The 12,935-nt window shown below is 47.3% G+C and overlaps 1 protein-coding gene across 1 annotated transcript; it reads right to left on the bottom strand.

Moving 5' to 3' along the window:
- Positions 1 to 7,472: 7,472 nt before the first annotated feature.
- LOC123094840 (transcription repressor OFP1) lies at positions 7,473 to 8,896 on the bottom strand. The gene has a single exon (XM_044516724.1). It carries the CDS (start codon positions 8,759 to 8,761, stop codon positions 7,934 to 7,936), a length of 828 nt encoding a protein of 275 aa, XP_044372659.1. The 5' UTR covers positions 8,762 to 8,896; the 3' UTR covers positions 7,473 to 7,933.
- Between the last annotated feature and the right edge of the window lie 4,039 nt (positions 8,897 to 12,935).

Below are 12,935 nucleotides of genomic sequence, written 5' to 3'. Positions count from 1 at the left end.
CAAGAGGTGGAACAAATCTCAGAACATTCTTGACATAAGGGATGGTAATACTCCAAGGTAAAGAAGAACAATTGCTGGATAGCAAGGAACTCAAGGTATAACACCAAACATGAACAAGCTTGTGTTGGTGGGTAGGCAATAAAGTGGTCGATGATAATACAATTCATCGAGGGCAAGGATGGTATTTCTCATCAGGAATTCAATTGATATCCTGGATGAGCTCAGAATGTTGATGATCACGACACCTTTGTCGTGAGAGTTCATGAAGATGTAATCGATCGGCGACGACATCAAGTCAAAGTAATGATGAAGTGAAAGGTTATTAGAACCAAGGGTACGACACAAACTCGAAACCAAGCTTGTTGTTCAAGGCGAAATGATATGACGATGAGGATCGACGTAAGGTTAGTTCATCGTCGAAAATTGTGCTCCGAGAATAAGGACCGGGTAGCACAGTTAAAATCATCAAGACAATGATATAGCCAAACAGGCTAGGAATGGCGTGATCGGGTACAAACTCGTACTTATAGAAGTTTACTGAAGAGTTGTTGAACCGTAGTGCGGACTCGGTTCGGTTATTGGTGTCTTTGAGTGTTTAATAACTCAGAGCCCGTGAAAAATTGGAATCAGTGGGAAGGTAGCACTTGATGAAGAACTCATAAGAAGTTATGCAGTTCCATGATAATCTCGAGATACCAGGGGGTAATACTCGACGACAGATCCAAGTAGATGTTGGACTGGGGTATTGCTCTATAGAAGACAAGTGCTTAAACTTGCACAGGAAATGGTATTTAAAGGAGGACATGGTCAGAACCACAATTGCAAAGGATCAATTCACCGATACCCAAGGATATTATATCAAGGAAATAGTTACAAGAAGCTTCCATGATAGGATCTACATCGTTTCCATGGGCATGAACACAAAGTTCAAGGTCGACTCCCACTTCTTTAATGCATAACCTTCATTCACCTCTCGTATTTCGAAAATGACATTAGTTGTTGAAAGTTTTACCTGGTGCAATACCAGATAAGTTTGACCCGTGAAATCTTTCGGGTTCACACAGATTAGGGAAGGCATAGGTTCAACCCATCAGGGCATCTTAGGAACATATACCACAAACTTCGGAGTAAATAATACAAGCTCGAAAGTAGAGCATTGTTCAAAAGCAGATGATACAATTTACCAAAGGCATTATATATCCAAGGGAAGGCTCACAAGGTTATTGAATATGAAGGACAATGTCGGATAAAATCCATTAAAGGATCTGTCGGTCCATAACAGAGCTGATGTGAGCATCAGCACACAATCAGAGGAAGTAACAATGCAAGGGCATTGGATTATAGAAACAACTGACTAATCCAGAGCTCAAATGCAAAGGAATTATGATTTCCAAATTAAGGGAACAGAAGCAATGTTCTGATTAGGGGTGGAAAAGTTGAATAGCCTTAGGGGTACTATCGACGGCATTTGGATTGGTTGAGAACCAGCTCATGTTTAAAATGACGTCTGAGCCGGAAAGATAATTTAAAAGGATCAACTGATGATTGCGTGCATTCTCACTCATGTTGAATCAAAAGGATCAAAATGACGATGCCTAAGGATACTAACGAATATTGCCAGACATATGGAAAGCATCCATCATGCAAGTAGACAAGTATGACAGAGCAATAAGCTACTAAGGATTTTTGGAGGATCGAATAGTATTTCGAAGACCATTGTGAAACACATGAACAACTGGGGGATGAGCGGATACTCGATAAGTGCGATAATTATCCATAGGGGTATTCAGGTGACAAAGAACAGCAAGGCGATAAGTTCAAAGGATTATCGAAACAACGACGAGTGTTTTGAGGTATCTGGTAATAACAAGACCAACTAGGGATGAATGTAAGAATAACAACTGCAAGTAGTTATCCATAAGGGTTGACAGTGGAAGGGGAATTGCAAATGCGATGAACATAAGTTCTCGGGTTAACAGCGGAGAGTATCTTTAGGGTCTTCACGTGCCGCAGACGATCATCATTAATAAGGGGCTCTCCGGGTGAAAGTGATAACGAGATCCTAATGTTAGATTTAGCAAAAATCATTTAACCCGAATAGAAGAGAGATCAGAGTCCCAGAGTATAGGTCGAGGAATAAAAGATCCTAATACCACCCAATGGCGACGTGGGCCCGTAAGGCACACAGCCAAGTTAGTAAAAGTTTTGCAATGACTAGACTCAACTTCGGCCAAGGAGTTGGAAAGGGGGATTCCTACAGGCAGTCGGCTCTGATACCAACTTGTGACGCCCCCGATTCAATCGTACACTAATCATGCACGCAAATGTGTACGATCAAGATCAGGGACTCACGGGAAGATATCACAACACAACTCTAAAACATAAATAAGTCATACAAGCATCATAATACAAGCCAGGGGCCTCGAGGGCTCGAATACAAGTGCTCGATCATAGACGAGTCAGCGGAAGCAACAATATCTGAGTACAGACATAAGTTAAACAAGTTTGCCTTAAGAAGGCTAGCACAAACTGGGATACAGATCGAAAGAGGCGCAGGCCTCCTGCCTGGGATCCTCCTAAACTACTCATGGTCGTCGTCAGCAGCCTGCACGTAGTAGTAGGCACCTCCAGTGTAGTAGGAGTCGTCGTCGAAGGTGGCGTCTGGCTCCTGGACTCCAGCATCTGGTTGCGACAACCAGAAAGAAAGGAAAGGGGGAAAAAGGGGGGAGAAAGCAACCGTGAGTACTCATCCAAAGTACTCGCAAGCAAGGAACTACACTACATATGCATGGGTATATGTGTAAGGAGGCCATATCGATGGACTGAACTGCAGAATGCCAGAATAAGAGGGGGATAGCTAGTCCTATCGAAGACTACGCTTCTGGCAGCCTCCGTCTTGCAGCATGTAGAAGAGAGTAGATTGAAGTCCTCCAAGTAGCATCTCCAAGTAGCAACTCCAGTAGCATCGCATAGCATAATCCTACCCGGCGATCCTCCCCTCGTCGCCCTGTGGAAAAGCGATCACCGGGTTGTCTGTGGAACTTGGAAGGGTGTGTTTTATTAAGTATCCGGTTCTAGTTGTCATAAGGTCAAGGTACAACTCCAAGTCGTCCTGTTACCGAAGATCACGGCTATTCGAATAGATTAACTTCCCTGCAGGGGTGCACCAACTTACCCAACACGCTTGATCCCATTTGGCCGGACACACTTTCCTGGGTCATGCCCGGCCTCGGAAGATCAACACGTCGCAGCCCCACCTAGGCAAAACAGAGAGGCCAGCACGCCGGTCTAAACCTAAGCGCACAGGGGTCTGGGCGCATCGCCCATAGCACACCTGCACGTTGCGAGAGCGTCCGGAAGCAGACCTAGCCTAGCAGGCGTTCCAGTCCAATCCGGCGCGCGCCGCTCCGTCGCTGACGTCTGAAGTGCTTCGGCTGATACCACGACGCCGGGATACCCATAACTACTCCCACGTAGATGGTTAATGCGTATAGGCTCGTAGCCAACTCAGATCAAATACCAAGATCTCGTTAAGCGTGTTAAATATCCGCGAACGCCGAACAGGGCCAGGCCCACCTCTCTCCTAGGCGGTCCCAACCTGCCCTGTCGCTCCGCCACAAAGATCCACTCGCGGGTGCTCCACCAGCCGACCCGTCTTTGGTCACCACATGTATCATGTATAACGTATATAGTATATACCCGTGATCACCTCCCAAGTGATCACGGCCCGATAGTATAGCACAACAGACGGACAAGAATGTAGGGCCACAGATGAAAAATACTAGCATCCTATGCTAAGCATGTAGGATTGCGGGTAAGGTATCAATGACTGTAGCAACAATGACAGGGTATGCATCAGAATAGGATTAACGGAAAGCAGTAACATGCTACACTACTCTAATGCAAGTAGTATAGAGGAGAATAGGCGATATCTGGTGATCAAGGGGGGGGGGGCTTGCCTGGTTGCTCTGGCAAGAAGGACGAGTCACCAACACCGTAGTCGAACTTGGGGTCGCCGGCAGTCTCGGGGTCTATCGGAAAGAAGTAACGGAGAGAGAACACAATAAATAACAGAACAATCAAAGCATCACAAAGCGTAACAAGACAATACACGGTGTTTGGTGTGCCCTAACGCGGTAGTAAGTGATACCGACGAAGGGCGAAACATCCGGGAAAGTATTCCCGGAGTTTCGCGTTTTTGGACAGATGAACCAGAGGGGGAAATTTGCGTGTCTGCTATGCTAGGGATGTGTGGCGGACGAACAGGCTGCGTATCCGGATTCGTCTCTTCGTTCTGAGCAACTTTCATGTAGAAAGTATTTTAATCCGAGTTACGGATTAAAAGATATGATTTTCTAAAGATTTAATCATTTTCTGATTTTATTTAGTTACTCTAAATCAACATTATCCAGAATAGTGTATGATGATGTCATCATGACGTCAGCATGACGTCAGCAGTCAACAGGGCGTTGACTGGGTCAAACTGACGTGTGGGGGCCGCATGTCATTGACTGAACAGGCTAATCAGAGTTTAATTAAGTTAACTAGTGATTAGATTAATTTAATCAGGACTAATTAAGTTAATTAATTCTTTAATTAATCAATTAATATTTTATTTATTATTATTTATTTATTATTTCCTTTTCTTTTTTTGTTAAAATGTTATGTGGGCTGGGCCCCTCGGGTCAATGGCACAGAGGCCACAGCGGGTCGGGCCGACGGGCACCTGGAGCGGGTGCTGGGCACCCGCCCAGCTCGACGGTGGGGAAACGGCGATGGGTGCTGGTGGCCACCACGACGAGCGGCAGCTGCCGCGCAGGGGGCCGGGGCTGCGCGCCGATGCGGCACAGCAACAGGACCGCCGCGGGATGGAAAGGGGCGGCGGTTCAGGGAGCCAACGAGCGGCCATTGGGGGCGTGAGGCGGACAAGGCCGTAGGTGCCTGATGGGCGCGAGCGCCGGGCGCAGCGGGGGATGGTTGGCCGTTCGTGGCCGTGGACGGGGGCGCAGGGCGGCGCGCGTACAGCGCGGCCACGAAGGGGGGTCAGGGGCGGAGCGTCTCGTGCTAGCACGCGGGGACGAACGGGAGGCGGCGCTGGACAGAGAGGGAAGAGAGGGAAGGCGGCCCTCACATTCGAGTAGAGACCAGGGGGCGACGAGGCTCGAGGGAGCCGTTGTGGAGGACGGGAACGACGGCGACGTAGAGGAGGAGGTACGGCGAGGAAGTGGGATCCGGCAATCGATGGCGTCGAGGTGGTGAGGTCGGGGCCGAGTCGGCGACGGAGAGGAGGGGCGCGGAGAAGTCCGAGCGGGGCGGCGCCGGTTGCGGCTTGCATTGGGCATGGGCGACGCCGGAGACGACGAGCGGTGTCGGGGAACACCGACGGCGAGGCGAGCAGCGGGGCACCAGGGTCGGAGCCCGATCCGGATCGAGGGGGACTGAGGGAGGAGAGGGGATCGTGCGCCAGGGGCGATGGGGGCGAGGGCAAGGTCGCCTCGATCCCGATCCAGACGAGTGAGAGAAGGGGATCGTGGGGAGGAGTGGAGAGTGGGATCGGGCTAGGGTTTCGGGGTGGCTCACGGGGTTATAGGGAGCGGCTGGGCCGGGGTGGGCCGGCCCGTTTGAGCGGTTGAGGCCAGCTGGGCCACTTGGCCCAGCGGGGGGGTCCTGTTTTTTTTCTTTTTGTATTTGTTTTGTCTTCTGTTTTTATTCTTTTATTTATTTTTCTGTTACCTTTAGTTTCACTTTTATTTTAGATTTATGACTTATAAAAGTAGTCCCTAATTTGGTCTAAATGATTATACTACGGCCACCTAAGTTTGGGCAACTAGATAGAATAGTTTAATAATTTATTAATTGTAAAAAGCATTTGATTAATTGTTTTGCTACTATTTTATTTACTTTAGGAATCAAACACTTTCAAAGAGGTTGGTTTCTTCACCAATATTACTTATGCATTATTTGGCTCTCTCCAAACATTTTAGTTTTAAGATTGGAAAACTTTTATTATTTGTTTGATTTTGAATTTGGATTTGAATCGATTTCGAACTAACGCGAGGTTAGTAACCGAAATGGAGGTGACGTGGCATCGTTAGTAGAGGGTTACTGTAGCTTGATTATCCGGGCGTCACAGAGGAAGTGTGGATGTTACGGCCGGGGCGGCCAACGACGGGGTTTGGTGGTTGTCGGGGCCGGAGTGGCCCGCGGGAGGGCCAGGCGGAGGGCGCTAGGGAAATCATGTCCATGTGTTGTTGAAGGAGATGTGTGTCAGTAGACATCATGTCAGTGTGGGTTGTGTGTGGAATACACTGTACTTGGTGTTTCTTAAGAAAAATGAAATCTTTACAGCGAAATACTGCTTGTAGCTTTTAATACTTGTCCCTCGCGTACAACGTATAAAGGGCGAAAATCAAATGTAAGGAATATAGAGGGGAAAACAAAATTTCATGGCGAGTGTTCCCATTTGCTAATTTTGTGGGTGACACCTCATTTATGATGCAATATTCAAGCATGTATCGAATTGTTAGACATAAATTCATCACAATTGCACAGGCCTTGCACCTAGCAGATCATGATATTTCTTTCCATAGGGACTTATTAGGGTCCCGCCTCACATCATGGAATGCATTGCTCACATGTTTGAAACACATTCAGCTGTCAAACGAACAAGACGAGTTTCAGTAGAACTTGCACCATAATGGTAGGTTTTCTGTTAAATCCTTGTATGAGGTGATTACCCATGACGATTTTCTTGTCGAAGCTCAAACCACCTCTTTTAGTGAAGATATTCCACTGATTATTAAACAATTGTGTGAGCTTGACTTGAGATTACCCGGTGTGCCGCATTTGGCAAGGTAGCAAGAGCTATGTCTTTGGGCAACATGACGAATCTGTTAAAGACATATTTTTGTAGTGCAAGTTCGCCCATGCGATACCGACCATAGTTCAAGTAGATTCAAACCTTTATAGGCCGGTAGTGCGTGTAATATATCCAGCTATTGATTGCAACAAATTTACAAACATTTTTCTAGATACATTTTTGTGGGGCCTGTAACCTTATGTTTGGTTCTGTAGCTTGCTAGTCATGTTGCGGTTTATGTTTTAAAAAGGTGTTTTATCTCTTCGGTAGGTTATTGATGCATGTATACAATGACATTGTACTTGGTCTATCCTGTACCGGGTGGAGGTCGGAGGACATGACCTTTTTATGACGGCGTACGGCTAGAAAGGTTTTCTCTCATCATAGACGACGGTGTAATTTTCGAATAGTATCTACGTGAGTGAAGCATATGACCTTTTTAATTTTTGCTGTAAAATGGCATTTTATTTTTGTTTGTGATGAATCCGTCTAAGTGAAGTAATTGGGGATAGAGGGTGCTGATGGTATAGCTGGTCAGCAGTACAGCGCAACTATCTATCATTATTGGGTAATCACACGGAATTCTTGGACCGGCAAAGTGATAAACAGCGGAATTCCCATTGAATTATCCCAGCGCACGGATCGAGCTGTAAAGGAGGCATCTAATCCGCCTTTGAAGCTAGAGTGGGGTGCGCATATCGTGGGCGTGCTGTTCCATTCTTCAGCCTCACAAGGCCGTGCCAGGACCAGAGAGATTACCACCAACCGATGAAAGTTCGAGAGACGCAAAAGAAAGAAAGTTGTGTCAACTTGACAGAATGCAAGCTACTCCTACTAGCCTTCAAGTCTAGTAGAACGCAACACGATTTCGCAAGAATATACTCCTACTTGGACCATGACCATGAGTCGATCAACCGGTCAATGATATGATTATGATGAGCACACACACCATGCATGCATGATGCATCCTCATCCATGCATGAGACACGAAAGTGCATTGTGATTCGTAAGGAATTCAGAGGTGTTTAGGAATTATTAGGAGTAGTTCGCCTGCGGTGCAGGCAGCTTGTGGCCTTAGTGTCGCAGGTGGCGCATTCTTTGGCCGGCGATGTGAAGCCAGACACGGCGGAACGCGGCAACGACGGCGCGGTGGTGCTCGGCGGCGTTGAGAGCGAGGTAGCACGCCAGCAGCTCCTCGAGGTCCTCCGATGACCGTATGCGGTTGGCCGCCACCATCTCCGCCATGCTCTCCGCCATATCCCTCTCCGGGTCCGACGATGTCTTCACCACCACCAGGCTCTCGTACAGCCACCGCCGTCTCCTGCTGCCCGCGTCCTCGGCTGTTTTTTCCTTCCGGGCACTTTTGTCGTCGTGGCCGCGCCGACGCCGCCTGCCGGCCGGCTTCACGTGGAACCCCCGCGCCCTGCAGGTGGTCGGCGTCGTGGCAGCCGAGGTGGGGGTGCCGGCGCTGCTGCCAACGGCGACGCCTTCCGCGGGGTCGTTCTTGGCGGCGGGCCTCGTGACGATGCGCCGAAGGTTGAGCTCCGGCGTCGCCGGAGGCGCGTCTATGCCGCCGAGCCTGCCGGCGCGGCTATGGATGACGTCGACACGGACGTCCAAGGCCGCGCCGTCGTCGTCGTCGGCGCCGCGCGGGGCGATGCACCGGAGCGCTCCCCGGTCCGCGCTCGGAAAGTAGTAGGAGGCTCTGTTGGGAGAGTAGCCGGCACACGCCGCCGGTGGAAGCGCGGGTGGCCGGCGCTGCTGGCTTGTCTGTTGGTCCGTGCACTCCGGCGAGGCGGCGGCGGAGGAGCCGCGCGTCGGACTCGGCGGACACGCGGGCGATCGCTTGGCCTTCCTTGTGCTCCTCCCCCTGAGCTTGTGGAACCAGGAGGAGGCTGGCATCGCGCGGGCCGGGCGGGAGACAGAGACACTCTGTCGCGGCCTAAGACAGAGAGAGTGTGTGTAGTGGCGTGGGGTGGGTGTGCGCGTGGTGATCAAACTTGCAGTGCCCAGCTAGCTCACAGAGGAGTAGTTATATATCGCGAATGTGGCGACACGCCGTCTGCTAGATTTCAGAGTAATTTGTTGTGGAGCGTGAACTGGTCCTGGTATTTGAGGCGCACTCTACATTCATCTAGGAGTAGTATGTACGTAGTACGTACGCGAGATAGAGATACTGGTGCCCTGTCCGTGGTATGGGAAGCACAAGGGTCGTAGATGTCAAAGTTTTGGCCTGCGGTGCATCATTTATTTGATCGCAAAAGCTTTGGGCTGGCCCGCGTGGGGCAGGAGCCTGTCGCGCCCGACGGCCCCGAAATTGAACTCCAGCACCGCGTGTTTGTGCGAGGGTAGGTGTAGATGGGTGCACCTAAGTAATTATACTGTAATAGTGACGATAACAGTCGATCGAGTGGGGCACCCGAGCCGAGCGTCGGAGCGTGCGTTTCTTCTTCTCAGGCCGAACGGCTCATCTGATCAACCCGCATGTACGTACGTCGTACAATTGTGTGATCTGAGAATCTGAGACCAAGTTCCGTCCACGTGAATTAACACAGGACAAATGCATCCTTGTCGTGCCTCCTTTCGGTCACACAGTGACTGAATCACGTCCTCAATGTGACGAAGGTTACAAAAATACAGTACGCAATTTGAGTACTCTAAAAAAAATGTGAGGAAGGTCAAACATCAATGAAAAGTGTCACCATGGTGGGCAAGGTGACAGCCCTTCCAAGATACTCCATGGATGACACCCTAAAAAATATCACCATGAATACATTAGCAAGATACTCCATGGAGTATTATTAGTTTCAAGAATGGATTTCTCACTCGGTGCTTTTTGTAAGTACTCCGCGTGGGGTTTTGTGGGATGGCTTTTGCGGTGAATCATTGTCCTTGTCGTGGGAACTAGGTGATTGAGCAGATCTGTATGGTTTTGGGCCAATTTCTCATGATAAATTAGACCATTCTAATTTTCTTAATTAATGAAATGAGGCAACACATTTCCTTCCATTAGAAATATCTAGTATGAATGATCCATATAAAACAAGGATTATGTCCTAGTCCGCGATATTACGAACGAAACTGGGCAAGTGGTGTGATACACTACATTTCACTTGGTCGCAACCAATGGAGCAAGTGGCGGATAGTGGTAGTGGTGTAGGTGGTACTATGCTCCTCGTTGGGTGGATATGGCTATTTAGCACGTAAGTAAAGAAAAGGGAAGGTATTCCATGATTATGGCACATAAAAGGGAAGAAAAACTGTAGCATTTAGTACCATATGTTCACATTGAATTGACCGACCAAAGAGTTGATCAAAGAACCGAGTTTACAGCCAAACCTCTACAAGAAGGGAAGGAAAGATCTAGCCAACCGGCTGGCCAAGGAGAGCCTCCTCCACTGGGATTTCTCCCCAAGACTCAATGTAGTATATCAGGTGTATTATCTCTTCGCCTCTACGGTTCACTCCTATCCCTAGGTTGGTTCAGGAGAGTTTCACCTTGTGATTTCTTTCTCTTCGGCCTCCTTCATGCTCTCGGAGGAATTTGTGGGACTTGCTTTGTAATATCATATTGGTGGTTTGGCCAAGGATTTTTCATGTGCTTCAAGTCAGTGATTTTCGTTTCTGGTTTTTGGTTGCTTAAAACTGAGTTGAAAGTTCATTTATGATCTTAAAGATCACTTTTGGCTAGACTTTATGTGTCATTTTCATCTTCATCGTGGCTCTCATGCAAATGATTATATTTCTCGTCCTTGGGATACTTCGTGGTCTGCTAATTCTGAAACACTTGAGGGTTCTCAATGTAGCCTGACTACAATTAGGCCGAAACTAGATTTTCTCAAGGTCAATGCTTCTCAGGATAATCAGACTACCTTAGAAGTAGCTAAATTTGGGATCAACTATGATCATGCCCATGCTCATGGATGTGATTGAAAAAAAAACTTTTTGGCTCGTTGGATTTCTCTTCCCGTCAACGGACTCCGTCGTGCAGGCGGGTGTCTCTGGTGAGCTTTAACTTGGGTCATGTGAATTGCATGCAAATCCGTTAATTGTGCAGGACTTTGCTATGCCCATCAAGAAATTTCTAGGAGTTAACATTTTGGCCAATTATTATAATTCTTTGTCAAACTCATTGTTGGAGTCTATCCTTGATCATCAGGAAGCTGTTTACTCGAATCTGGATATTTCGGATACCCTTGATTACTCAATATTCCGACCAAGGACTATCTTCAAACGATTAGGCAAGTGCATCATTTGCTATGACACGAATCAAATGACCCATACATGCCCAAGTAATATGTGTGTGTAATGTCACTCTATGCAGACCCCATGCCAGTCTTGTGTGGGCTTAGCCCAACAAAGGATCTTTGTGGAGAGTAATTGTTTGATGTGTATAGCATTGGGGTACATCTCAAGTAATTGGCCCTCCTTATTTTCTTGCACTTTTTGCAATCTTTTGGGGCATCGGTGGGATGACTGTTTTCCTAATAATAAGCTTTTAATGAGAAATTTTCAGATTCCTAAGCAGAGGGTTCAGTTGATCAGGAAATCCTTTTAGATGGGTAATTATCCTAAGTTTGCCTTGCGGATTAAGCAGTAGTCTTGTAATGTGAGCATTACACATGACTTTCTGTAAGCATCCATTTTAATGTGATCACAGCATAGGCTTTAGTTTTGTTAGTTATTTTTTGTGTGGTGTTCGTAGGTGATTTGAAACTCCCATGGACTTAATACAATGAAAGGTCCAAGGTTGGAAACAGTACAGAGAAATTACAAACTAGATAAAGGCTTTCCATGGAATTTGCAAAAATGAAAACCAAATTGAAGATCAAATACTAGGAGACTATCAGGATCATACATACGAATCCAACAAGCCCAAGAACATCAAAATCAGAGTTCGTATGAGGAAATGACGACCAAAATCCAGAACTCCACTCGGAACTCCAGATGACAAGACTAGATTCGGTACCAGCCCTCTTACCATGCAATTTGGGTTGCGAAACCAGCCATAAGTACTACCATTCTTCACCTATTTCGTCCCTGTTTGTTCCTACCCCTTCCTTGACCACCAAGGAGGGTTTTAGGAGAGAATAAGGCTCATTGAGATCCCTTGGATCAAAGGAGAGAAGCTACATACATTGAAGAGACACGTGGAGCCAATTGCAAAAACATCTTCAAACCTAGTCCTCGGCACATAGAGAATTCTGATCTCCCCCAACAATCAAGCGGCCATATACGTACGTCAAGAAGGCGTTAGGGGGTTGTGCCAAGCCCCATCTCTATCCATTGCAACCTAGAAGGAAGGCTGAAAAGGAAGCCACCGAAGGAGCCGCCAGTAGGCCGCCGACTCCATGACCACCACTCCTTCTTCCTTCCCCATTACAGACTCCATGCTAGGTTGTAATGACCCCCTTTCAATGTGATGTTACTTGAGTGATCGATTGTTATTGGTGTGACATCTATGTGACGCCCCGATAACTAAGCTACAGTAACCCACTCCTAATGATGCCACGTCACCTCGTTACTGTTGTTAATCTCCTGATGATTCAATCCCGTTTGAATTCAAATTTTAAAATAAAAACAAACAACAAAAATTTTCAAACAATATGCAAAATATTGCATAGATAATTATGGTGAAGGAACCACACTATTATAAAATGCTTAAAAACTATGAGATGAATAAAACAGTAGCAAAAACTATTATTTAAATACTTTAAATATTAAATAATTACAAAACTATTTTATTTTGGTTAGCAAATTTATGACGCAGTGGCATAATTGGTAACATCAATTTAGGTGCCACTTTGGTATTTTGTTATCACTAGAATAAATAGCAACTAAAAGTAATAGAATAAATAAAGGGTAAAATAAAACAAGATGAATAAAAGGACCCCCCCTGGCCAACTGGGCCAGACGGCCCAGCCGACCAACCCACCAACCGGCCCAACCCCCCCTCCATATCCCCACCAGGGGGAAAACCCTAACTCCCCCGACCGCACGCTCCCCCCACTCCCCATGTCTCTTCTCTCCCCCTCCCGGTCCGATCTGGATTGGGGGCTCGATCCATGCCGGCGCC

The sequence above is a fragment of the Triticum aestivum genome, chromosome 4B (assembly GCF_018294505.1).
Source record: "Triticum aestivum cultivar Chinese Spring chromosome 4B, IWGSC CS RefSeq v2.1, whole genome shotgun sequence".
Taxonomy (NCBI): domain Eukaryota; kingdom Viridiplantae; phylum Streptophyta; class Magnoliopsida; order Poales; family Poaceae; genus Triticum; species Triticum aestivum.
Note: the sequence above shows the minus strand (reverse complement) of the source record. Positions and strands in the feature narration are given on the sequence as shown.

Bases quoted from the DNA above. Each gene is read 5' to 3' on its own strand.
- LOC123094840 (XM_044516724.1), bottom strand. From the start codon at position 8,761: ATGCCAGCCTCCTCCTGGTTCCACAAGCTCAGGGGGAGGAGCACAAGG.